This window comes from Etheostoma cragini, chromosome 15 (genome assembly GCF_013103735.1).
Source record: "Etheostoma cragini isolate CJK2018 chromosome 15, CSU_Ecrag_1.0, whole genome shotgun sequence".
Taxonomy (NCBI): Eukaryota; Metazoa; Chordata; class Actinopteri; order Perciformes; family Percidae; genus Etheostoma; species Etheostoma cragini.
Window position 1 is genome coordinate 10,870,016 of NC_048421.1, and position 26,427 is coordinate 10,896,442.

General features: G+C 41.3%; 1 protein-coding gene across 2 annotated transcripts in view; it reads left to right on the top strand.

Annotated features, from left to right (window-relative positions):
• sdk2a (sidekick cell adhesion molecule 2a) overlaps positions 1–22,524 on the top strand; it is an 85,729-nt gene extending 63,205 nt beyond the window's left edge. The window contains exons 18-45 of one of the 2 annotated variants that reach the window (XM_034894685.1): positions 2,666–2,781; positions 2,980–3,175; positions 3,265–3,363; positions 3,483–3,674; positions 3,860–3,981; positions 4,126–4,235; positions 4,688–4,838; positions 6,248–6,485; positions 6,580–6,695; positions 6,846–7,035; positions 7,314–7,412; positions 7,566–7,760; positions 8,299–8,500; positions 8,601–8,704; positions 8,994–9,064; positions 9,165–9,300; positions 9,522–9,578; positions 10,005–10,106; positions 10,237–10,352; positions 10,472–10,658; positions 12,603–12,740; positions 13,420–13,581; positions 13,710–13,835; positions 14,976–15,140; positions 15,229–15,369; positions 16,532–16,700; positions 18,977–19,106; positions 20,573–22,524. In XM_034894685.1, coding sequence (XP_034750576.1) covers positions 2,666–2,781; positions 2,980–3,175; positions 3,265–3,363; positions 3,483–3,674; positions 3,860–3,981; positions 4,126–4,235; positions 4,688–4,838; positions 6,248–6,485; positions 6,580–6,695; positions 6,846–7,035; positions 7,314–7,412; positions 7,566–7,760; positions 8,299–8,500; positions 8,601–8,704; positions 8,994–9,064; positions 9,165–9,300; positions 9,522–9,578; positions 10,005–10,106; positions 10,237–10,352; positions 10,472–10,658; positions 12,603–12,740; positions 13,420–13,581; positions 13,710–13,835; positions 14,976–15,140; positions 15,229–15,369; positions 16,532–16,700; positions 18,977–19,106; positions 20,573–20,992 — 4,250 coding nt within the window. In that variant the 3' untranslated portion in view covers positions 20,993–22,524. The remainder of the gene's footprint in view (positions 1–2,665; positions 2,782–2,979; positions 3,176–3,264; positions 3,364–3,482; positions 3,675–3,859; positions 3,982–4,125; positions 4,236–4,687; positions 4,839–6,247; positions 6,486–6,579; positions 6,696–6,845; positions 7,036–7,313; positions 7,413–7,565; positions 7,761–8,298; positions 8,501–8,600; positions 8,705–8,993; positions 9,065–9,164; positions 9,301–9,521; positions 9,579–10,004; positions 10,107–10,236; positions 10,353–10,471; positions 10,659–12,602; positions 12,741–13,419; positions 13,582–13,709; positions 13,836–14,975; positions 15,141–15,228; positions 15,370–16,531; positions 16,701–18,976; positions 19,107–20,572) is intronic. The other variant, XM_034894686.1, reaches the window with a different exon arrangement.
• The last annotated feature ends 3,903 nt before the right edge of the window (positions 22,525–26,427 follow it).

Consider the following 26,427-nt stretch of genomic DNA (forward strand, 5'->3'; position numbering starts at 1 on the left):
TATATATATATACTGTATGTGACCAAGGAAGCCTACAAACAATCCAAATCTGCAAGCATTACGTTATAAATTTAATATTTATTCTACAGTACCAGAGGCTGCGTTTAGTTACAAATTCCATTCATCTCCTGGAGTCTAATCATGCTAGTCCCTTGGCTGATGTTAAGCCTGTGGCATAAAACTTGTGACTGATTGTTAATCCGATCATCTGTTTTTAACAAAGAAATTAAGAGCAATTTCAGCCCTGTTTTTTCCACAGCATGCGTTTAAAAAAAATCCTTTCCAAGGTTAGGGAAAGCTGATTCACGCACGTTGTGTAGAAGACCACAGCAGTCATCAATTAGTGCAGACTGCAGCAGCAAGGCTTTTAAAGGAATGTAAAAGACATGGCCATGTAAGAGCAATTTGCCTCTCAGCACTGCTTATTTGTTTTGTCTGTTTTGTGTAGCCTAGTTAATTTCTGCACTGCTGCAGTGCTGTAGAACAAATTGTGTGCAAACATGAGCCAATACCTTTTACTTTTCACTTATGTTTAGATCTTTGAGATCTAATCTTTGAGATTTTTTATCTCAAAGATTCTAATCATATCACCTATTTTGGCACGGTTTCACAAAATTGGCACATTGGCCACGTGGCTACATTAACAGGCGTCTCTGAGCACACATTTAATTGATTCTACACATTAATTACCAGGTGATGATGTGGTTCGGACTTGTGACATACCTTTTGATGTTGCCAAAGGAAGCTGCCTTGGTTGACTTCTTTTCTCATTCTACATGCTGAGTAGTGTAATTAGAACAGTGGGAACTTTCCCCGGTGTTATGCAGCTACATATTTCTGTCGCGCCCAGTGATTTCAGCACCTTATGTTCCTTGCCTCCCCTGTCTATTGAAAATCTTCAGAAGATGAAAGTAAACTTCTACTAAGCCAAATCTAAGATTCTTTTTGCCACCAAATCTACGACTTTTTATATAAGTAAAGCCAAAGTAGGCTATAGCTAATTCATCAGTTTGTTGAAAGGTTAACGCATGTTTTTATTCCAAGAAGATTGTATAATGTTCACTGTACTGGCTTTCCTAAAAATCCTAGATCAGAGATTATGCAGAGTATAAAATGCTGCTTCTAGACTTTATAACAAACACAAGAAAGAGGATTTTGCTCCTGGTTTAGATATGCTGTGCTGGCTTCCAGTTATATTTAAAATTCCTTTAACTTGTACATAAAGCTTTGAAAGGCTTAACATACTCACATATCTCTGAATCCCTGTCATGTTACCTCCACTTTCTGGACAGAGATCTTCTACACCAATCTCACTAAATATTCTTAAGAGACCTCATAAAAAAGAGTATTTCTATTTCCTCTTCCTGCTTAGAAGCATTTATTAGAGAGGGTGAATCAGCAGGTATTTTGACTTTATTAGGTGTTACAGGTGTTTGTGATGCTGTACATCAGTCTGTCAAACTGGTTTCAGGTTTAAGGAAATGAGCAAGTTAAAAATAGATGGGAAAGCCGTAGCAGAAAGTATTTTTCATACGTACCTGACAGCAGCGGGTCTGAATCCCACACTCATTAAAACACACACAAACGTATTTTCTCTGTCCGAGTTATAATTGTGTTTCCACTTGTCAATTTTACCAATTGTGGCTTTTGATTTGCTGTCTTCCATCTTTTTTTCTTTTTTCCGCTTTTATTTTTACATTTCTTTACATTCTGCTATAAAAAAGTGTTGTTTTTTTTAGTTCATTTATATCATGGAGTGCCAAGCAGGGATGTGTGTGTGTGTGTGTGTGTGTGTGTGTGTTTGTGCGTGCGTGTTTGCTTGTTTGTTTGCGTAAAAAGATGGCTTTTATGCATGCCAGTTTTTTTTAGCTGAATGATTAAAAGAAATGCCATAAAATCTTTAGAGATGATGGAGTCTACTTCTCACTCCCACTATCGTTTAAACCTTGGAAATTGCCTGATCAATCAATCCATTAATAAACCGGTCCAAATCAGAGTCTGATGCATCTGCAATAAAGAAATGTACTTTAATACCTTAATAAAAAAAGATTTTTTTTGCCGTTCAATCAGCAAAACTTTGAAACCTGGAAGATTTTTATTTTATTTCCGTGTCTCTTCCCCTGCAAAAAAATAGATAATAATTTCATAATCCAAGTCAGTGTCAGTGAAACACGACAGTGAACAAGGCACTCATGTTGTTTAGCTCAGCTTTTATTAATTGGATGTTTCTGTCACTCACTCCATTAAAGGCTCAACAGCCGATCATGATGAGCATTTAAATACACCCAAAACCAAATGTGCATAGCATGGGTATATGAGGACCAATTCTGGCCAATCAGCTTCATTAATGTTGGACTCCTCGACTGTTTTCTGGTGTTACATCAGAATCGGATGCTCCCTTCAAACAAACTGCTGCAGGGTTAACCTGGAAGCTGCCTGAGGCAACCGCTCTTACACCCGGTTTGATTGGCATGTTCTTACTTCCCCAAATGAGCCAAAATAAAATGCTTTAGCCTGATTCTCACGCTCTAAACGAGGCTAGTCTGAATGTGCCTCTTGTACATTTACATTTTTTTCCTTCCTTATCTCATTACCATTCCCCCTCCCTCTTCCTCTGTCTCTCATACTCTCTGTCTTCTTGTTTTTTCTCCCTCCTCTGGAACAGTGCCCACTGTGCCACCAGGAAATGTACAAGCCGAAGCTGTCAACTCCACCACTGTGCGTTTTACCTGGAGTGCCCCGAGCCCTCAGTTTATCAATGGAATCAACCAGGGATACAAGGTGAGCCCCTTGATGTCAACTGGTGCACTCTAGTGGTCAGAGCTAGCTAGAGGAGCACTGTCCACACAATCTCCTTACGTTGTTTGAAAGCTTAATTTTGTCAATAGATCATGATCTTAAAAAGATGTGAACAGTATTTATTTGACTTTATATTTTATTAAATGTTTACTAAAGTACATTAACACCCATCATTTACAGCTGCTTGCCTGGGAAGGCAATCGTGCAAACGAGGTCAGTGTGGTGACAGTGCGGCCCAACTTCCAGGACAGTGTTCATGTTGGTTACATCTCCGGCCTGAAAAAGTTCACAGAATACTACTCATCCGTGTTGTGCTTCACTACCCCTGGAGATGGCCCGCGTAGCCCGCCTCAGCGGTTACGCACACATGAGGACAGTAAGTTTTCCCATTCAGGATATAGTTTTAGCCGATAGTTACATGTTGCTCTGTTCGTTTATTGCCTGTTTTTGTTTTTATTTTTACAGCCCCTGGTGCTGTGGGACACCTTAGCTTTACTGACATCTTGGACACCTCATTAAAAGTCAGCTGGAAGGAGCCACAAGAGAAAAACGGTCTTCTCACAGGTAACCATTAAAGACAGCTATGTAAAGTTAACATGTCTTCTTTGCTTCTCTAAATGTATGATTCACAAAGCTGTGTTTGCTGTGAACACTGCATAACACTAATTGGATTTTGCCTCCAGGCTATCGTATCTCTTGGGAGGAGTTCAACAGGACCAATACTCGTGTGACCCATTACTTGCCCAACCTAACTCAGGAGTACAAGGTGACAGGGCTCACTGCTCTCACCACTTACACCATCCAGGTAGCAGCCATGACCTCCAAGGGCCAGGGCTTGCTCTCCGCCTCCACTATTTCCTCCGGTGTACCACCAGGTGATTGTTCAGATGAATAGATTAACTGTTTGACTTTAAGTTGAGAATGTAAAATTATTTCAATTATCCACTGAAAGGGCTACAACCACTTACTGTGAGTCAATGGATTTCAATTCAGCTTTTTTTTAAAGCAGTGATATTAGGAAATTGATTTTAATCTGTCCTTTCTCCATTCTCCTCTACAGAGTTGCCCGGCCCTCCAACCAACTTAGCCATCTCCAACATCGGCCCTCGCTCTGTCACCCTGCAGTTCAAACCTGGTTACGATGGCAAGACATCCATTTCCCGTTGGCACGTTGAAGCCCAGGTAAGATGCTTCATATCTATTTTAACATAATGACAACAGTTTTTGTTTGATGTCTTCGTAGTAGGGTACAGGTATTACAATTACAAGTGGTGTGTTTAATTTGTTCTGCTGCTGATATCCCCCCATTCTCTGTGTGCATTTCAGATTGGCATAATAGGAGAGAATGAGGAGTGGCTTATGGTTCATCAGCTGGCTAATGAACCTGATGCTAGATCACTGGAGGTCTTAGACCTGAACCCCTATACTTTCTACAGGTGAGCACACAAAGGGCAGTTGTGGCTCAGGAGGTAGAGTGCTTGTCCACCGATCTGTGGTTCGATCCCTGGTCCCTGCAAGTGTCCTTGAGAGTGTCTCAAGATACTGAACCCTAAATTGGTCCTAATGTGCCATCAGTGTGGAAAAGTGCATTCATTTTATCTGTTGAGCAGGAAGCATCTTGTATGGTATACATTTTTGTGTGAACGGGTTGAATGGTGCCTGTAGTGTAAAGTTTTTTGAGTGTTCGCTATGTCAAAATGCCGTCATATTACAAACATTTATACCAGGCTGTATATGAAATAAAGACCTTGGGCATGAATGTCCAATGAAAAGTACATTATGACAATCATTATACTTTATACAGTTTTTTCACAGATTATCTGTAATCTGGATGAATCAATTTACTGTAAAGCAGGATTTATCCATCAGCTGGTTTCCTTTGACACAGGTTCCGAATGCGACAGGTAAACATTGTGGGCAACAGTCCTCCCAGTCAGCCCTCCAGAAAGATTGAGACCCTGCAGGCCCCTCCAGACATCTCCCCCACCAATGTCACCCTGCGCACAGCCAGTGAGACCAGTCTGTGGCTTCGCTGGGTGGTAAGTTGTCACAACTCATTGCACATTGGGCCTTTTGTATATGAATTAAGTGGAGTTTTAGTAGATTATTATTAGATCTAGATATGAATGTCTAGGTTCTTCCTATTCAGACTATGCTGAATGCCGTCAAATGCACATAAGCTATTTGAAATTGCTGTCTTTTTTCTTTTGTGTGCTCTCGTTGGTGTAAAATCATGTTGGGACTGAATTGGCAAAATGCCCTTGGGATAGTAATTGGATACAACATTGAAGATAAGCTTTTTTAAATCAGATTTAGTCAATTTCAGTTTGCCTATCCAAATCACACAAAAAAATCCAATTTTCCATGTATTTAAAAGTTTGACATTAAATGATGACTTTCTCCTTGACAGTTGGCTTCATCTCAACTTACTCACCCCCCCACTCCCACCCACCACACCCCCAATTTAGAATTCTGCACACTCTTTTGGGTCTTCATTGTGTACATTTTTTGTTTTGTTCCTGACATGCTTTTTCTTCGCATTTGTTTTTGTACATTTTGGGGTAGTGATATGATGAGTACAGGCCATGGCATTGATGATGTTTATACACACTCTGATTGTTGCTGCTTCCTGTGTCAGCATTTGGACCCGTGTATTCTTTGCCACATCTGTCCATTATCCTCACTGTGCCCGTGCTTGAGCAGTGCCAGGCAGTGAGAGACACAGGCGAGATACCGCTGCTCCTGTAGGATTATAAAGAAGGCTTGTCACCTGGATTTAACAGTAGATGGGTGTCAGCTGTCCAATATGACTTTTTAAATGAACAACAAAGCTCAATAATTGTGAACCTTTTCATAAGATGTGTGTTAAACTGTTATACCCTTTGGGAAATATTAATCAAGGCCACATTAATTTCAAGCACTTTGATATAAATAAGCCCAGTACATATTTAGGTAGGTATGTTCACTTATCATGCTCACTGTGTGCATGTGTCAGTGCAAGATATACTGCATAGAACACAGGATGGTCTAGTTTTAGATTCCGACTAGCTGAGTGACTTTTGGTGATTGCAAACACCCTGAAAGCACGACAGTTAATTTCAATATTAATGAGTTGCTCAAACCTGTACTTAAGCCTTTTAAGAGCTACAGTACATTGCCCTATAGTATTAATGATTTAACAGATTTAGCAAATGTGCTATTATTTGAAGACAATGGAGTATTTTTTTACGTTTAATAAAACCAATAATTGCAGAACTTAGTGCTGAGAGGGTTTAGCTTTTCTTCCCATATTGCTTCTCATCATTCCTGACACCACCTCTTAGCTGTTGTAAAATCACATTGATGTATGGCCTCTCATGGCCTATTACTTCATTATGCACTCTGTTATGATGTCATTTATATTGATCTTGCTTAAACTGGGGTAAAAACAAAACGAAAATCCTCTTAGCCTCTTCCAGAGTGGGAGTACAATGGGAATCCAGATCTCGTTGGCTACCGGGTCCAATACTCTAAAGCTGGCTCTAAAGGGGGAGTTCTCTCCCATGTCATCATGGACCGGCAGGAGAGGGAGTTCACTATCGAGGACTTAGAGGAGTGGACAGAGTATGAGGTCAGGGTTCAGGCCATCAATGGTATCGGCTCTGGGCCCTGGAGCCAGCCAGTTCACGGCAGGACCAGGGAGTCTGGTGAGGAAGGAAACATATGCAAAAACATGCCAATCACATGTAATGGAGGTGTGCTTGAAGTGTGCTAAGCTCTTTGCTTTACCTCTTACTGTAGTACCCTCCAGCGGACCCACCAACGTATCAGCTTTTGCCACCACCTCCAGCAGTGTCCTGGTGCGGTGGGGGGAAGTCCCAGAAGCTGACCGCAATGGACTGATCCTGGGATACAAGGTCAGCCCCCTTACACCATTCACCTGAAAATGATCTCTATTTAAGATTAGAATCATCAGGATTTTGCACACCTAATTTTTCTCTATTTCTTATCTTCTCATCGCCTTAAATTCATCTAAGTGTATAACATTCAGTGTATGTGTATTTCAGGTTGTGCATAAGGAGAAGGACTCAGACACCGCTCCTAGCTTCTGGGCAGTGGAGGGCAACACCACCCATAGTGTCCAACTGACTGGTCTGGGCAAGTACGTCCTGTATGAGATCCAGGTCCTTGCCTTCACACGTATAGGAGACGGAAGGAGCAGCTCGCCCCCCATTTTAGAGAGGACCCTGGATGATGGTAAACAAACCAAACTGACCCTTTGAAATTGAATAATTATCTACAAAAATCTATAAAGTTAATCAATTCATCTATCATGTTCTTGTATGAAGTACTTTTTCTACAAATTATTATAATGTTCCGGCTTAAGAAAAATGTTATACATATGATGATATAATTTGTTTGAAGCTTGTTTTAAGATGGATATATTTCCTTGGTTCATTTTTTAATCCGTGGATTTATGTCACGTGTATTACTCTCGTCTGATTTGTCTTTTTGTTAATTTTTTTGTGTGATAGTACCTGGTCCTCCAGTCGGCATCCTCTTCCCAGAAGTCAGAACCACGTCAGTCAGGCTCATCTGGCAACCTCCTGCACAGCCCAATGGCATCATCCTGGGTGAGTTTGCAGTATACAGACTTTCATTTATGATCTCAGTTATTATCATGAGATAAAAAGAAATGTCCCTCAAAAAGGACAATTGTTTGATTTTGTAGTGCAGCTGAATTTTTTCCTGCATTACTTTATATTGATATGAGTTTGTACTCTTAGCCTATCAGATCACATACAGAAGAAACTCTTCAAATAGCAACGCCGCCACCGTAGACGTGCTTAGCCCCAGCGCGCGACAGTACACAGCGTCCGGACTGAAACCAGAAATGGTTTATGTATTCCGCCTCACTGCTCAGACACGAAAGGGCTGGGGTGAAGCTGCCGAGGCTTTAGTGGTCACAACAGAAAAGAGAGGTACGTGTAAAATACTGCACTGAATTTATTTATTTAAAATTCAAGTCAAATGTTTGGCGTCACTTAGAAATTTCTATTGCACTCCATTGTAGACAGAATACCAGCTCAGATCAGAGATGAGTTGCATTGTTTCTTTAACCAGGGCAGCAGTTATCAGATTACATTAAGGGCTTATATAACTGCAAAAGGGTTCTCCAATGTTTTCTCAGTTAGTTTTTTGTTTTGGAAAGATATCAAATTAGTAAACAGAATGTACCTTTGGAACACTGGATGAATGGTGGCTAATGGGTGATGTAGATATTGCATTAAAGATCAGCCACCCACTCAGATCAGCTGGTATCCTGTCTATAATGGAGTGGTATGGAAATTTGTGAGTGACCACAAACTTTTGACCGTCATTGTAATTTTGTGGGATCAATAAAATATTCCCCTCTAAATATAAAGTTTAGGATTGTATATGTGTGTGTGTGTGTGTGTGTGTGTGTGTGTGTGTGTGTATGTGTGTGTGTGTGTCTGTGTGTGTGTGTGTCTTTTTCAGCCCGACCCCAACCCACGAGCCGTCCCGTAGTGCCTCAAGAGGACGTTCAGGCTCGCACAGTGCTGTTGTCATGGGAACCAGGCAGCGATGGCCTGTCCCCTGTTCGTTACTACACAGTCCAATACAGAGAGCTGCCGGACAGCAACTGGACTGTCCACTCTGCATCAGTCAGCCACGAGACACACTCCTACATAGTGGATAGGTAAATGTCCCCATCAGCAGTTTTTATTATTCAGTCAATAAATAGAATGAAGAGGCCAAATCATGTTGTACACATTGCTCTCCTTTATTTCTCTTCAAAGGTTAAAGCCTTTCACTTCATATCAGTTCCGTATAAAAGCCACCAATGACATTGGAGACAGTGAATACAGCCAGGAAAGCGAGGCCATCACTACACTACAGGATGGTAACATTGTGCAACTGGAGTCATTAGACATGAATCAAAAATGTCACCATTGCGCAGTCATTATCCGTTGATGTTCTGTTTAGTTTTACAAGAACATTTTTGTAATTGTATGAACATGCCTTTAAATCGATGTTTTGTTTTTGGATTTTCACAGAGAATGCTTTACGTCAACAGTGTGTGTGTTTACTCTCAAGCTGTTCCCTGGCAGACTGTTTGAATTATGTATCACTCTACTCAGCTGTGTTGCTTTGCTAACACAAACATTTTCCTTTTTCTCTATCTTCTCTAGCTCCGGACAAAGCCCCAATAATTCTGTCTGTTACACCACACACCACCACGTCTGTAATGGTCCGTTGGCAGGTACGCTGTTGAATTACATGGTACTGTGTGTTTTGCCTTTGGAAGAATGAATGTATGTTTGTTTAATATTGGGCATTAAGCAGACCTCTTCTCTTTGTAGCCTCCATCTGAGGATCACTTAAATGGAGTCCTTTTGGGGTTCAGGGTCAGGTATCGGGAGTTACACTACGACCGGTTACGCAGCTTCACTGTCCGCACAGTTAACAGTCCCTCTGCCAACTGGGCTGATCTCACTGGTGAGTTTACTTGTTCACTGCTTATCCATCAACTACTTCTGGTTATATGCAGAAAGTGCTGCTACCTGGAATCTTAAATGCATGTATTTTTTACATCCAAGTATTGCTTTGATGCTATAAGTAAGGCCTGTAGTGTGACAGATAAGTCACTAATATTGCCACTCAATCCTGTGATCTACCCTTGTTTTCCCAACCCTGCCCATCCTCTATTTAAACTTCAGCTCCTTACAGCATCAGGAACTTAAGCGAATCCTCACTGACCCAGTATGAACTCGATAGTAAGTCTTATATCTCTCTTTATGCCTCTCTTCTGTCACTCTCCATCTGTTTGCAGATCATCTCTTACATAAAAATATGCCATTTGTATAATAATTTACAGCAACTGCGCTTTGCCCCATCCTCCTACTCAGCCGCATCCGCTGAGGGGCTGCCACTGATTCTTAAAAAGTGTATACGACTTTAATCTCTCCAAGCTACCCTGACATTATTGCAGTGTGTTTTCTTTCTTTTTAATCGCTGACAAATCTTCCTTGTGTCCCCACACTAACCCCATATTTTTATCACTTTCGTCTTTTTGTTCTGTTCGTGATGTTGTCTTGCCACGGGCATCACTATGGCTGTGTGTCTCTCTGGAGAAACTTCTTATTTTGCTCTTTTATCTTAACTGTTCCATTAAAATGCTGCCATTGGTCCTCTCCTTGCAGATTTGAGTAAACACAAACGCTACGAGATCCGTCTCAGTGTGTACAATGCTGTGGGGGAGGGTCCCAGCAGTGCACCACAGGAAGTGTTTGTCGGAGAGGCGGGTATGTTTTGTCCCTCACTGTGCAGCATGTATGCTACTTACCTTTAATCTCTATTTCTTAAATGTTAAGATAGTTCTATGAGACATAACAAAAGGGATGGTGTTGATATTCACACTCTGTTCAATTCTAGTCCCAACGTCCCCGCCCCAAAATGTGGTGGTCCAGTCCTCAACAGCCACACAGCTGGATGTAACATGGGACCCTCTTCCTCTTGATGCTCAGAATGGAGACATACAGGGTTACAAGGTATCCATAATGTGTCTCTTTTTTGTGTTAATGCTAAGCAAGCGAGCCTACATCATGGCTTTCTTCTCTACATCATGGCTTTTCTTCTAATATTCTAAACTCCTTTATTCTGTTTATAGATCTATTTCTGGGAGTTTCAGCTCCAGAATGAGACGGAGCGTCTGCGTACACTGTTCCTGCCGGAGCTTGGGGTGAAGCTTAAAAACCTGACAGGCTACACCACCTACATGATCAGTGTAGCAGCCTTCAATGCTGCAGGGGATGGGCCCCGCTCCCTGCCCACCAGAGGGCGCACTCAGCAAGCAGGTGAGTTGCGATAAATCCAGATGCGGTTGAAGGGATTACATTGATTGCTCAAAAGACCAGCGGCATTTATCTTGCAGCTAAGATCGTCTGCCAACACCATGTGGCATTTCACAGTTCTGTATTTCTTTATACCCATCTGTCTTTTCTCTGTCTGTCTCCCTCTGCCGTATGCACAATGATATTCCTTCTTCTTATTTAATTGTATTACCTATTGTGCTCAAGTGTTGTGGTGGAGTACTATAAGAAGGTTGGTTTTCTCTTCAGTCACAAATGGGGCCTACAAAAGAATAGATGATGAGTACTTTCATTTTGAGTCAGTGTGTTACAAAAACTGGAAGTGAAGTACTGTAATTTCAGACAAATAATGTAAGAGGCACTCCTTTTATTCACCAAGAAATACAACATTTTCACTAAAGAGTTTAGTTTCTTGTAAGATTTAGCAGAAGAGATCATAGTCTTCTTGGCCCCTTGTATCCAAGCCACGAGGGTGGAAGCCTACTGACAGCCCAGTAGAGTGCAGGGGACACATGTAGATAGTTTTTTGGCTGCAGCTGTACAAAGACGTCTGTGTACCAGCGAGTGAGAGTCCCTCCTCTGCGGTTTCAGCACAAAAATGGTTTACAGTATAAATATCTCTTGTCTTTTCCACCCCCTTAAAGGCTGTGACATTGGCGAGAAGTACAGAGTGCTGAGAACTTAAAAAAAACACAGGCAAGAATTTTGGCTCTCTGCTCCAAAGGGTACTGGGAAGTGAGCCAACACAAGCTTTTGTGAATTGTATGCAGAACTGTGGCAAAATCCTGACACTGAGCTAGATCTGGGTTGGGTCAGCATGCATATTTCTCACAGCTTTCTTTCAAGGTCACCGAAAGACATCTCGTATGTCGACTTCCATTTAGCTTTTTTGTGACTTATTTGCTTTAAACAGTCATGGGATTTTTTTTTTTTGCATTGATCTGAGCTGTACACCACCTGTTTTTACACTCACACATTTTGTTATTCATGCCCTGATAACAATGAACAATGAAACCGTTCTCATTTTGAATCTCCTAGTATTTCTTATTCATGTCATCTAGCATAACACCTTTTCGTTTCTTTCTTGAATATATCAGATTGCGTGCTGTAGGGTAGCAGTACTGCCTTTTGATACACCTCTGTCGTACTGGCCCAAATCTACTTTTGTTGCCAGGTTACCCAAATGTGTTGGGAGTTTGGAGCAAATAGGGGAAGTAACTGTGCTGTTGAAAATGTAACCCTCTGAGGACAAAATACAATGTTTGACCAAACTCCTACTTAAAAAGTGATATAATAAAAAATTCAGACATTTATTTCCTATTTCAATCATATATGACCCTACAACTCATTTCAAGCACCAAAATAATTTGGACAGCACATCACAAGATAAGCTTTGTTTTTTAAAAGAGATTTTGTGGAATCTCAAAAAAGCCAACGTCAACATTTCAGTTTTAGCGACAAGTTATCTCTTTACACATTGTTCTGAGCCAGATTCGGGGCTCATTATACAGAAAGCTGAATTTGTTCTTAACATTTTGATATGAAATACATGGAGATCAGTTATATGCAAATGCCTTACAAAAGTAAAAGTAAGATGTGGGAAAATGGCCTCAGACCCCAGAGGGTTAATATTGTGACTTATGAAACTAAGATGTCCCCTGAAGAGGAATGTAAAGAATGAATGACAAGACTCTTTTCTTTAAATTGCTTCCTGTAAACTGACATACATAATCAGTTAATTTATTTTTTGTTGTTAATGTGTCACAGTTTTTACATTAATTATATAATTTTAACGCTAAAAAATTACTAATGTTTTGATGAATGTGCACACATCCCCATGATGTAGTAGGTAATTGTAGTACGTTTTGTCTCCCTACTGTGAAGAGATCCAACTTTCATCATCTCTTTTCTCTCTTTCTTCACCAAAAGCTCCAAGCGCTCCCAGCTTCATCCACTTCAGTGAGTTGACCACCACTTCGGTCAATGTGTCCTGGGGAGAGCCTAAGCAGGCCAACGGCATCATTGAGGGCTACCGCCTGGTTTATGAGCCCTGCACTCCAGTTGATGGTGAGAAACTCTGCCTTGAGCCTAATTACTCTGTCATGTCTTGACATTCCTCAGATGGCTTTCTCACACTGTAATTTACAACCTCTTGCCTAGTTACCCTATACATTTTAACTCACGCTGCATAAGCTCATGCTCTATTTGGTTACAGGCAAGTGTTGGCCTTGCAGTAACATATATGGCATGGCTGATAAAATATAGTTGGAATGTTCTGGTGAGACTTTGCACAGCTTCCTTTCTCACTAAAAGAAACACAGCTAATAGTTGGCTAAGTATGGTTGCCTGGACCAGATTGTCAAGTAATTGGGAGCAGAGGTGGAATGCTGAGCTGAGGCTGCTGTGGTCCCTTGGCTATCCACAAATGGACCCAGAGCAAAGTCGAACAGAGCAGTTAAGACAGGGAATATCAATTGGTCTATTATAAAAAAGGTCCTTGTTTCTTCCTATCTGGATATCTAGAAGGCTGCTGGGTAATAGACCTTTTCTGTTGTATATGCAAAGATATGCACATCTCTGATAGTCTGCAAGTCTGTCTGTGTAATTCTTCTAACTCCTTGAGTTTGTCAGTGTGACTATGTATCTGTTCATCTGCAAAAAGCTTTGCTATTTGTCACTTGTACGTAGAAAGCAGCATCTAGAGTCTATAGTGTTTGCTGTACAGACTCTTCTCTTTCCACTCCAGGTGTCAGTAAGATAGTGACAGTAGATGTAAAGGGCAGCGCTCCCCTGTGGATGAAGATCAAAGACCTGGCTGATGGCGTCACCTATAACTATCGCATCCGGGCCAAAACGCTAACCTACGGCCCCGAGGTGGAGGCCAACATCACTACTGGGCCTGGAGAAGGTAAGACTCTAAATCTGGGATGCAGTACTGCTTTTTCTGATATTCATGCAAATACTATCATCTTGTAAGGTGCCTCCTTGACTCATAGCATGCCATATTTTCTAACTATTCATCATGTATGTCCCAAGGAGCCCCAGGCCCTCCCGGAGAACCCTTTATTTCTCGGTATGGCCCTGCCCTCACACTGCATTGGACCAGCGGTGATCAAGGCCGTGCACCCATCACACGATACGTCATTGAGGCCAGACCCTCTGGTGAGCCGCATACATAAACACTTTTTGGGTTCCATCATCTCAACTAGTGTTTCCTGTTAGGGAAAACTCAGAAACAGCTAGACTTTGGATGACTTACACAGAAACATGTAATTAATCTTGATCGATAACAATTACGATTAGCAACTACAATTTAACCATGGTGTAGTGTCATGTAGTGCCATCCCAACTCCGAAGATCCTGTCTTCCTGGAGGAGTATTTAAACCCATGCTAGACATACAAGATGTGAGTTTACCAAATAAGGTTCTTCTTCTGTCTATGAATGTGTGATGCTATCTGATCATTCATAACAACTCTTCTTACCTACGTAACAAGTCACGTTGTAAGTACCCAAGATCACATGCAGCGCATTCATCTGTGAACGTCTGGGTCAATTAACTTTTATCCATGGTTTCTACTGGTGCGTCACTACTGCAGTTTATGTGTGTATGAGTGTTAGGTGTGGGTATGAAAGTTAATGAGCAAGTGTATGTGTAAATATGTGTATGTAACTTCCTTCCCTGACCTTAGTGAAATGGGAGCACTTGAGGCAGTACTGTTTTATCAAACAGCTGTTACGTCTTCCGTCATCTATGGAGACATAGTGTTGAACTACTACTATGCCTGAGACAGGTTATGAATTTTTCTGTTATGTTGAAAACCAACCTGAATGAGACCTGGGGTACTAGGGCTGAGCAACATGGGGAAAATCAGATATTGCGATATTCTGTGGATGTCAATATTTTGACGATGTCAAGTGGTGCTTTAAAAAAATATCTTCACAATGAGATTTTAGATATCTAAGCTTCAGTATTGTAGACATAATGACCAAGTGGGTAAAGGTAAAAATAACAGAGGAGTAAGAACAGTCTGGTAACACAGAACATGTTATCACTTTACTGTAATGCAGCCTTTGAAACCACAGAAGGACAACACTTAAGCCATTTACGATATTACGATATCCAATATCTCAGACAATATCTAGTTTCATATCAAAATATCAATATAGTATTGATATATTGCCCAGCCCTAGGTACCACTTTCTCCATTTACACAGCATGAGTTTGGAAACTCTATGTATTTTATTTTTGGATAAATTCTACCTCATTTCCTATTCATATATTTTCTCATCTTGCCATTAGATGAAGGATTGTGGGATATTCTTATCAAAGACATTCCTAAAGAAGTGACATCCTACGCACTTAACCTGGACATGCTGCGAGAAGGCGTCACCTACGACTTTCGTGTAATTGCAGTTAACGACTATGGCTATGGATCACCCAGCGCCCCGTCCCCCTCTATCTCAGGTACTTTAATCCAAAAAAATAATGCCACAACATGTTAACAAAACAAATATTTTTGTTCATTAACGTATATCATTGGTTCTGTGTTTAGCCCACAAAGTGTCTCCGTTCTATGAGGAGTGGTGGTTCCTGGTAGTGATTGCGCTGGTGGGCCTCATCTTTATCCTCCTCCTTGTTTTCATCCTCATCATCCGTGGCCAGAGTAAAAAATACACCAAAAAAACAGATGCAGGTAGGAAGCACAACTGTCTGCTTAACTTACTGCTTCTGTCTCAGTTGCTCTGTCTGCTTCTGCAACCTAAGCTGTCGAATTTGTCTTCCTCCTGGACAGCTCTGCTGAGAATGGCATTTTAACGATTGTGTATCTAAAGTCTATGTTAGAAAATGGGATTGTGAAGGCTCACACAATTAGGCAAATTACCCAGGTTTTCTTAACATTGTTTGTCTGACAAGGGAATGATGAGTGCAGAGGTTACCAGTGAAACAGCTGACAAAGACAGGTGAATAAACATTATTGTTCATGTTTAACTGCAGCGCGGATCAATACTGGGATAAATGGCTTGGCAGTGGTTTATTGCTCAGGTCATTAGTCAGGCTGAGAGTAATTATGTAACTATAGCACTAGCCGCACTCGCACCACTGTATCAAGATGCCGATTTTCATGATTTTGAATTATCCCAGGTAACATTGCTGCTACTCGAAACTCTAAAAAAACATAAGGTAAGGTAAGTTAATCAATGTTCGTAGACTTAATGTTAATACTTCACATAATGGTTGCTAGGTAATCACAGAGAGGGCATCTGGGACAAATCTTTTAGATGTGGTCTAATCACCCAGCAGCATGGAGTATCTAGTAGTGGAGATGGTAAGGAGGGAAATTTGGGGGAAAAGTAAAGGCTCAGGTCGAACCTTACTAAAGCCTCATATCAGATGTTTTAGCCTAGTCAGCATTTAGCATGGTGCAAGGGTTACCAAAGTCAGTAAACAGGTCTTAGCGAGACCAGTCCAGACAAGGACTGTGTTTGTGCAGGGATGCAAAGAGGGCTTCTTAGCCCGTCTCAACCCCTCCCCAATGTTCTCAGCCATGAAGCTGATCGGTCTGTTTGTTTTACTAGAGGCAATGACCGGACAGTGGGCCTGACTAACTATCAAAAAGCAGCATTTTTACATTTAGAGCATTTTGTACTTGCAAGTTATAGGGGGAATGATCAATAAAATGCCTGTGTATACTGTAAGGTATTCGTTTAAAAAAATCTAAATGTTTAAAAAAAAAACATTGTGTAAGTTCAAGACGTATGCTTGAGTTTTATTGTGTCATGATCAACTAATCCTAAGGCTGAAATTGATTTTCTTTAAGGTCACAAATCACTTATTTCATTCCACAACCCACACAGTGTCGTCCTCATACCCCTGTCCAGGCAACCACTCCAATTGCACAGCTCTGCCTCTGACCCACGGAGAGATGGTGCGCCTGGACGAGGGACGCTTCCCAGCCCTGGAGCTCAACAACAGACGCCTCTCCGTGAAGAACTCCTTTTGCCGCAAGAATGGCATCTACACAAGGTCAGTCCCAAACAATCAACCACGGTGTTCAGCTGATAGGCATGGTGCATCCATTTCCCTAATGCACAGATTCCACTTCTTAAGCATATTGTTAACTCTGTTTTCTCTTCCGATTTAATGTTACTTATGATAGAGACAGGAATTAATAATGTAGTTGTGTGTGTTCCCCCTCATCCCTCACAATAGTCTGTCACTCTTGAGAGAACAAACCGAGCCAAGAAGAGCCCAGCTGCTGATTTGAAACTCCTTCCGCTCCCCTCGTTGATATTCAGTGTTTGTATGAAGCGACTGTTTGTATATGGGGACAAAACAACACCAGCTTATTAGCATTCATGAGCGTCTGCAGTGCTCTTTGTCTGTCCGTCACCGCTTTAGACAATTGGGGGGTTATGGGTCGGAGCCAGCCATTTTCTTTTGGCCTTCTGCCCGGAGTTTCTCTCCAGTGCAGTGCTGTAAGAGGTGTCTCGGTGTAAAGTACAACACCATCGGTATGCCCTTCTACCCGTCAGCAGGACTTTGGGCGCTTTGGTAATGTTTAGGTAAATATTAGATAAGAGGAATTTGTAGAAACAGTGGTCACACGTAATTGGTGACTGGATGGATGGCCACATGGTTGTTTTGGGGGATGGGAGTCCAGAGTCTGCTTCTTGTTACAGCAAAAAAAAAAAAGAGGTTGCTTTTCGCACATTATGATGGAATGTGCTAAATGGGGTGCATTGAGGGCAGGGTGATCTCTGCTGTTTTTTCCTTGACCAAGGAGGTCAAGAAGAAGATAAAAGGGTCTTGAGTTGCTATGTATCTTTTGAAGAGCTCCATTCTGGTACCGTACTCTCTGCTAATGATCTGTGGATGAAAGAGGAAGAGTGGGAGGGTTCCCTAGAGGATATTTGAAAGGGTGAAGGATAGAGGGATGAATTAAACAGATAAGGCAATTGCAAAAATGCAGTGCTCCTAAATAATTCAAAGCTCACTGGCAGAATTTAGACGTGTGATTTGTAGCAGGATCCATTGCCCCTCCCCATCCGCTCACGTGACCTCATTATTTTAATGTCTGACTCAACCTTATCTGAATTCTGTAAAAGTAGATGTTTATTTTTTCACAGTTAGCCCCCTCACGTCATCCCCTTTAACCCAAATGAGATGTCTCTTTGTTGTGTCAACCCTTTCATGGCCCTTGTCATGTTGTGTCTTATAAGCTTCCTGTTCTTGGCATTCCCAGTAATTTAGCTTGCAAATACCTCAGAACATTTTCATTTGTATTTGAGAGGCCGTCAAGGTTGTCTGCTTAATGCCTTAATATTACACTTGACATCACAGCGTTTTATGTCTGCCTGTTCTGCCCCCACAACATTTTCCATTTCAGATCATTTAAACTTTCAGTTTACTTTACGTTCATGTCATTTCTAGTTTATTTAATTCTTGAGTCTTTTTTCTGAAAACAACCGAGCAAACTCTTCTCTTAATGCTGTGTTAGTCTGAGTTATATACTGAGCCCACCGATGCAGCTCAGTCATGTGAATGTATTGCTCCACTTTTCGCCATATCTGACCATCCAATTCAATCCCAGCAGAACTTGAACAGAGCAGCAGTCATTACTGACAAAAATTGTCTGCATGGATGTTTTTTTCTGCTTCGCTTTATGGACTTAATGGCTGGAGATAAAAGAAACCAGAAGTCTTTTACTTGACCTGCGCTCATAGAAGAATGCAGGGCCATTAAACAGCTTTTTTGTTAGGTGAAAATCTCTGACTGACTCAATCTGCACAGCCATTCCGCTCTAATCACCACAAAGAATCCTTTCATGAAGATGCTCATATGTTTTCATACAGGATCCTGTTAGTGCATCGAATTAAGGTTGAGGTGAGCTGAACTCAGCCAGCTGCAAAAGCTCCTAACGGACACATTGACAGAAGAAAATAGCAAAAGAATAAGACCAACTATAATATATCTTCCCTCTATTGTGTAACAGTGGCTTCCAGGAATTCACAAAAAAACCATTTTGGGTTGTCTGAACTAAGCTAACATTTTCATAATCAATGACTCTGGGCTGAATCTGTGTCCACTGTAGCCCCTGTGGGATGGAAAGCTTCTTCACTTTTAGAACTATTTTGCAGCCTTCCAGTAGTCCTATAGTCACAGGAATGATAGGGCATTTTAAGTCTCTCTCTCTCTCTCTCTCTCTCTCTCTCTCTCTCTCTCTATCTCTCTCTCTCTCTCAGTTTTGCTCTCTATCTCTTAAAACTTTTTCTTTGTCTCATTCTCTCCGATCTGTCCAGGTCTCCACCAAGACCCAGTCCTGGAAGCCTGCACTACTCGGATGAGGATGTCAGCACTAAATACAATGACCTTATCCCCGCAGAGAGCAGCAGTCTGACTGAGAAACCCTCTGAGATATCTGACTCTCAGGTAAGCAGTGACCCTGGCTTACAGCCCATGTACACTCCACGTCTGGAATAGGCAATGAACTTGAATTAGAAAGTAAAATTCATCTGACAAAGTCCTCTAGGGCAGAGGCATAACCTTTCCTAACTCAAAATACTTCTCTAATTCCACTTTATTTTACCTTTGTCACATTCACATTCTACTGCCATTCTTTTTTGTCAAAACCACTGCTTTTCAAGTTGCAAAAACTAGATGGCTGTCTACTTATGAAGCAGAATGTTTTAAAATGACAGTCAGAAAGACATTTGCCTCAAGTGGATAACCTCGAAATTGATAGTCATGACTGACATCTCTGGATCTGACTTTTAAAACTGATTTATCCCATGAGAAGGAAGTACAGGGCCAATTCTCATGTCTCATGTGTCTTGAAATGTCTTCACAACTAATTAATTTTCCTCAAACAGGAAATGCGGTACTAATCTGGGCTGCTGGTTCTCAGCTGGTCATGTAATGATCCGAATAGCACACTGTGTGTGTGTGTGTGTGTGTGTGTGTGTGTGTGTGTGTGTGTGTGTGTGTGTGTGTGTGTGTGTGCGTGTGTGTGTGCGTGTGTGTGTGCGTGTGTGTGTGTGTGTGCGTGTGTGCGTGCGTGCGTGCGTGCTTGCGTGTGTGCGTGTTGTTAGGTTAGAAGTGATGAGGGATGATAGATACAAAAGGCAGAGAAGCTGATTGTTGCAGATTGGGAACATCTGTCTTCCCACACTTGTGCTGGGTCTCCCTGGCCAATTTATCGGGTACCTGCACAGTGAAAACATTGTTCAACCTGGTTTGAACAAACACTGCTCCCGTGGGAGACACAAACTGGTGTTTTTCTTTGCTTCTGCATAGCCTCCCACTGTTTACCTACCACTTGTGCAAATACATGGTACTTCAACATCTGTTAAACTGCAGTGTCTCAATAAAGCAGTGGATGGGCAGGCACTCATCAGGGACACAAATGTGCCAAGTGTGATGTTTTTGTGAGAGTAATTTGCTCTCTGTTTGTTTTCCTCAGCCATTTCTTTGTGCTGGAACTGTGACAGGATTCACCCACACAAACATTTGTAACTTACAAGACTGATGGTTTAATATTACAACCAAAGCTAAATCTATCCTTAAAATGTTGTCTCTGTCCAATTCTAGGACACTCTTGTGTACGCTTATCACTTCTGTGCTCCTCAGAGGTATGGGTGAGCTCTTGTGAAAGATGCTCAATAGAAGTGATTATCTGCCCCGTAGAGTTGCACATGGATTAATAGATGTCCAGTTATCTCTTAGTAGATTATATCCTGTTGTGTCATGACCCAGTTTTGTGAAGTTTGACCGTGAGGGTGCTGTAATAGAATCAGCCTTGATTTGAGAGCATGTAGCTGTCTATGTAGTAATCATCCTAAACATACGTGTGTTTAGTAAGCTCACAGTCTTCTAAATTCCCCCCGATTTTCCCGCAGGGTAGCGACAGCGAATATGAGATGGATCAGAGCCGGCAGAAGACCCACTCCTTTGTCAACCACTACATCAGCGACCCCACCTATTACAACTCCTGGCGGCGGCAGCAGAAGGGCGTCTCTCGTCCGCCGGCATACGGCTACTCCCAGCCCGAGCCCCTTGTGGAGCAGGAGTCACGGCAACACCCGCCACCCGTGCCCCCTCTGCCACCTCTGCCACCTCTCCTCCCCCAAAGCGCCCCATCCCCACAGCCCCAATGCCGGGGCCAGGGCACGCTGTTTAGGTCTAAGGGAAGCCGGACTCCCACCCCGTCCCTGTTGTCTTCCGAACCCCCCAGCCAGCACAGCACCCTCTACCGGCCCCCCAGCAGCCTGGGCTGTGCCGCTCAGGCACCTACCGCGGGCTTCTCCTCTTTTGTTTGACACACAGCTCTCCTTCCAATAACGACAGGACCCTAAGGACAATTCTCTGATTTTGTTATTGTTGGTTTATTTGTATCTCGCTCTTTTTCTATTTTTTTTCTTCTTTTTCTGTCTATTTGACAGAGTTGTTGCTCAATATTAAGCATTGCTGGCATCTTGAATAGCGTTTTCTCCTCTGTGAAGAGTGTGCGTGTATGATTATGTGTAGCGTGTATGATTTGTTAATCCATGTGATATGTATTTTATGAAAAGACAATCATTTGAAAGTTTTTTTATGCGTTTATGCTTAAGTACATTTATTTGAAGGTACAACCACGTAAACAAGGTAATACAGAACCCAAGGTTCTGAAAAAAGAAAACCTTTTTTTAAAAACACTGTATTATTGTTTAATATGAGAGCTTTATGGAAAAAAAGCAACTACCTTAGAACCATATAGAGTATGGACCACTTGGCTTGCTGAGACTGGACTATGAAAAACCCATCTCTGATGGAATAATGTGATGTTGGACGGAGGACAAACTGATAGTGTGAAATGACTCTGACTTTGGACAGAGGCACTATGGTCTCTGCGGCCCTCGGTGGCCTTTGACTTACTCACTCTGCCTAATCATTTTTGGAACTGCATTGTGTGTTAACTATATGTACTTGTCTCATATTGTTTACTCAATATTTTTATCAGTCAGCTTCAAGCTAAACATTTTCAGAACATTACTAGTGGCAATGTTATGAATCACATTGAAGCATTGTGGCACATTTTAAAGTAGTCTGGGGGATGTGTTGATTGTGTGCTGGTACTCATGTCAGTAGATATACAAGCTAAGATCAATTTCTGAATGTGCATCCTTTTGCTTTTATATTGTCGGAGAAAATGACTGAGGACCAAAAGCACAAATCGTCTCCTTCAAAAGATTGTATCCAATCGCAACCACTTCGAAGATTATGCTATTAATAGCTGTCAAAGAAGAACAACAAGAAGAACTATTTTTGAAGAGGTTACTGAGACATAAAGAGCAGTGGCCCAACTCTAAATTAAGACATGAAACTTACAGACAGTAAAAATTCAAAATAATGAGAGCTGTTGTGTATTTGTTCATGCCGCTGGATAAGAGGTCAGCTTATTGTTGTATCTATGTTTATTTAAGAAAATGTTATTTAATGATTGACAGCAACAGGACATACGTATTGTACATGAAATGCCTCACAGAGGATTGTCATGTGAGTTCAGCATGTTACAGTGTAACATGGCATTGAAATGACTGAAAATGTGTTTTATGCTCACCGTGCAAACATACACTGTACATATGTTATGATGAGATGTTTTCAACCACTCTTTTGAATATGCTGGTTCTTTACTAAATTTGAATGGGATATTGCTGTGCTGGAGGTTGGACTCATAGTGTATAAACTTAGACAGTTGCTCCAAATTATCATCTGTCAAATTTCCAATGTGACCATCACTGTATGCATCATGAAGGAAACATTATGGACCTATTCATGGTAGCTCTCTAAAATAAATTATTCTATTTTGTAATGGCTTTTTCTTCATGCTTCCTCTGAATATTTTAGAATATAATCTAATGGTATACGTAATATGTATTGGCAATTAAGGCAGGGAACTATAATTCTGATATGAGAGAGAGCGAGAAAGCTAGGGAACAGTGGTATAAAGACAGAATTTCAAAGGAAATATGAACCATATTAGACCCTGCTGACAGCTATTTTACACAGACAATCCTAAGTAGACCTTTTTACTTGGTCTGAAAGAAAAAGTGATTATAAGTGACAATTGATCCTAAAGTGCAAAAATGACCTGATTCGCACAGCCACAACAGAGACATAATTGGGATGCATAAGAGCATGAGTTACAGGAAAGAATTTGAAGGAGAACGTGATCCGGTGCAAGCATGCTGAAAAGCTGGGGGAGGGTGGGAGCGTGTGCCTGGGTAATCTCCTTATTTCAGGCCGGAAAACATTGATCTTGAGCAAGTCAAAGGAGGGAGGAACAGAGGGATCAGGCTGGAAGGTTTTAAAAGAAATGAGAAAGTCAAGTCAGTCAAGGGTACAGTTTGTTGGTGTTGGAACATTTGTTTTTACCCTGAACGTAAAAAAGACCCCCCCCCCCCCCCCCAAAAATCATATTGACCGATCGTTACATTTGCAAAGGTGGATGCATCATCATGTATGGATATTTGATCATTATGCAAATGGTATTATTTCTGGGTTGTTGAGTGGCATTACAATGATGTAAAAAGTCTAAATTATAGTTCTTTTTTAAGTTTTTCCAAGCATAAAGTCTAGTATTGCAAAGAAAAAATCATGTCACATCCCTTTTAAACTATATAGCCCAACTTGTCTCTTTAACAAAACTAAAGCTCAGTTTATATAACTAAATATAATATATTGCTTTGTAACATTTTGAATTATTTTAGGTTGTAACTCAAAATTATGGTAGTTCTTCATACTCAACACTACTGTGACTATTGTTCACCTTCACACAAGTCACTGCAAAGAGCCTCAAAGAGTACTAGTCTGTTCACACACACGCACAGACACCCTGACAGACATGGCTTCACGTCAACAAATCTGTTACATTGTCACATTTCAGTTCAGGGTCTCCTCATGGGACCGACTTATACAGAATGTGTCCTAATTCCGACTATGCTTGTTGGAGTGCATCAGAGCAAAATTGCAACACAGCTAACTCAGCCTGACTGGTGATTTCAAAATGAGGACAGAATGAGGATGTATTATACTGAAGGGAATTAGATGTTACAGCTTCTAAAAAGCTTGAGAGGTCCTCTGGTTTTATGTTATTTCACTAATAAGATGCATACTGTATCCATCAGTGTGCAGTCAGGACACTCAATAAAATGGAGATTATGCATCATAATCCTTTCTGTGAGCATTGGTCGATAATAGGTTTCCCTACTGCTCTCTGCAAGGCAGGGTGCTCGAATTTGCATCTACTTGTTTAACCAATCAGGCCTGTCTAGACCTTTGCCATGGTTATTTGTCCTTATGCACATTAAATAGCAACCACCACTCAAATTGGCATGGGTGGAGCAACATGCCTAAAAGGTTTAAGGGCACAGTCTTCTCTCTCTTATGTGGTTTATAGGCTGAGCAGCGAAGCCTTATATTGCACCTTCTGCTGTGAAATAACTAAAATCACAAGATTGACAAAGGAGCCCTTTGCACTGATAGAAATCGTTACATCACACGCCTCCTCATTCTGCCATCACAACAGCCACGCTGAAGAGATTCACAACATCTAACGGATTCTGAAACCGTTGCCAACAGTCCAAACTGAAAGTCCAGGAAGGTTATAGGGGTCCCGTGTACAATCTGAGAGAGACCTCGACGTCAAAAAGACAGACAGCTAAAGATTTTCATAGATTTAGAATGGACTTTTTGAAAGATTCAAAAACATCATCCCGTAGTTAGCAATGGGTAGGGCAAATGCTGAGGCACCACTGCACCCTGTCACCCTGATGCACCACTGAAGGAAGCTGTCAAAGCTGACACAAAGCTGCAACTAAAGGAGACATTTGCAGTAGGCCTTTTTTCCAGCAGCAGCACCACCTAGAACTTTACTTTTGAGAGGAAGTTGAAAAGTTTGGCTTAACAAATTTGTTTTTCAAATGTACTCCATTAAAGAATGTGGGGGGTGAGGGCACAGTGGATGTGACACGTGGCTTTGGTGTGGGAGATCTGGGTTCAATTCCCACTGTGATACATCAACCAGTGTGTCTCTGAGCAAGACACTTAACCCACAGTTGCTCCAGAAACGTGTGGACTCTGACAGAGCAACGATAGAGCAATCGTAAGTTGAAATGGGTGTGTTCATTCAGCACAGCCAGATAATGGCCTGGAGAAATATCTGATTACAGACCATCCGTATGTAAATACAGGTTTTGTAGTAGTCAAATTTTTGCTGTGTTTGAAAGTACTTTCTCTGAAATCTTGTCCTAACCAGGTTTGGTGAGAGAGAGAGAGAGAGAGAGAGAGAGAGAGAGAGAGAGAGAGACAGCGAGAGATAGATAGAGATAGATAGAGAGAGAGAGAGAGACATCTTTTGGGACAACATTCTGTTAGAACACATTTAATATATGTTTTAAATGTCAGTCATTATAGAAGAGGGTTGTAAAATTGATATTTTTGGGGCGTGGGATGTCAAAAAAGCAACTTGTAAAATTTGCGCTCAGCCTGTTCCTGGACAAGAGACCGCTGCAGTCAAATTCTCATCATAAGGTGTCCTGTTCTCCCATCAGCTGGTGGGACAGCTCATACTGGGAACATAGCCAAAGGCAGGAAATAACTTCTCAAATGTGTGTGATGGACTTTGGCCATGCAACTCCTTACAGTACAGAGATTTTCAAGAACAGCATGGATGAAAATGGCTTTAAAAGACAAAAGTGAATAGTCATTCCGTCCAGGTAGTGTAAGAGCCTGACTTTTGCTCTTTGATAATTATCAACCATTCTCACATTCCTTTCCCTTGCGCTCAGAGTGAAATGCAGCCTTGGGATGTACCTTAGCTACTTCCATCTCATTTCCATTGCAAAAGACACTAATGAGCGGTCACTGACTGGGGGCAACTTACCATACTGGAATACACAAGGTCAAACAAATGGGTCATTCACTCGAAAAGGTGTTCAGTGATCAAAGAATGTGAGACATTTATAAAAACTTGTGGACATCTTTCCTCAAACTATTTCACTAAAATTTGTTTTTAACCTCATAGATGTACTTTAAACCCTTAAACACCCTGACTTGCCTTATCCTAATTGTCTAAAGAGAAGTGAATCATTGTCTACACAAAGAGATACTACCTACTAGCCTTGGTAGCTTGTGTATTATGGTCTCCATGTAAAGTTAGTGAAGTGTATCACCGAGGAACACTGCATGCACCTCCTTAGAACTGTAATGGAGGGCACTGTAAGGCGGATATTATTTGATCCTACTTCCTTTGATGCCTGTGTCTCACAAAGGATGACTATGCATGTTTTCCCTCTCACGGACAGCTTTGCATCATCAGCCAAGCCATTTCAAATTTCACAAAGAGGAAGTTAAGGAGGAAAGACGCAGTACTTTGGTGGAAATAATTACACTGCTATTTGCGCAACCATTATATTGTGTATTATATACACAACCATTAATGCTGAATAATTTGATTGACTGATGGAGAAGATGGGTTTAGAGCAGAACATTCTATACATATGGTTTCCCTTTTTTCAATCTTTTAATATGTAATTAGTCCATTGAAACCCCATGAAGTAGTTCAAGTGACGAATTAAAGTTTGTACCCTGATTTATTTTCCAGGTTTCTTTATAGATTTCATGACACAGACCCGCCTTTTTGTCTGTAGGAAATGAGTCTGTCTGAGTGGCCCCATGCTGGCAGCCTGTGTCTTTAAGGAGCCATGTAAAGAGG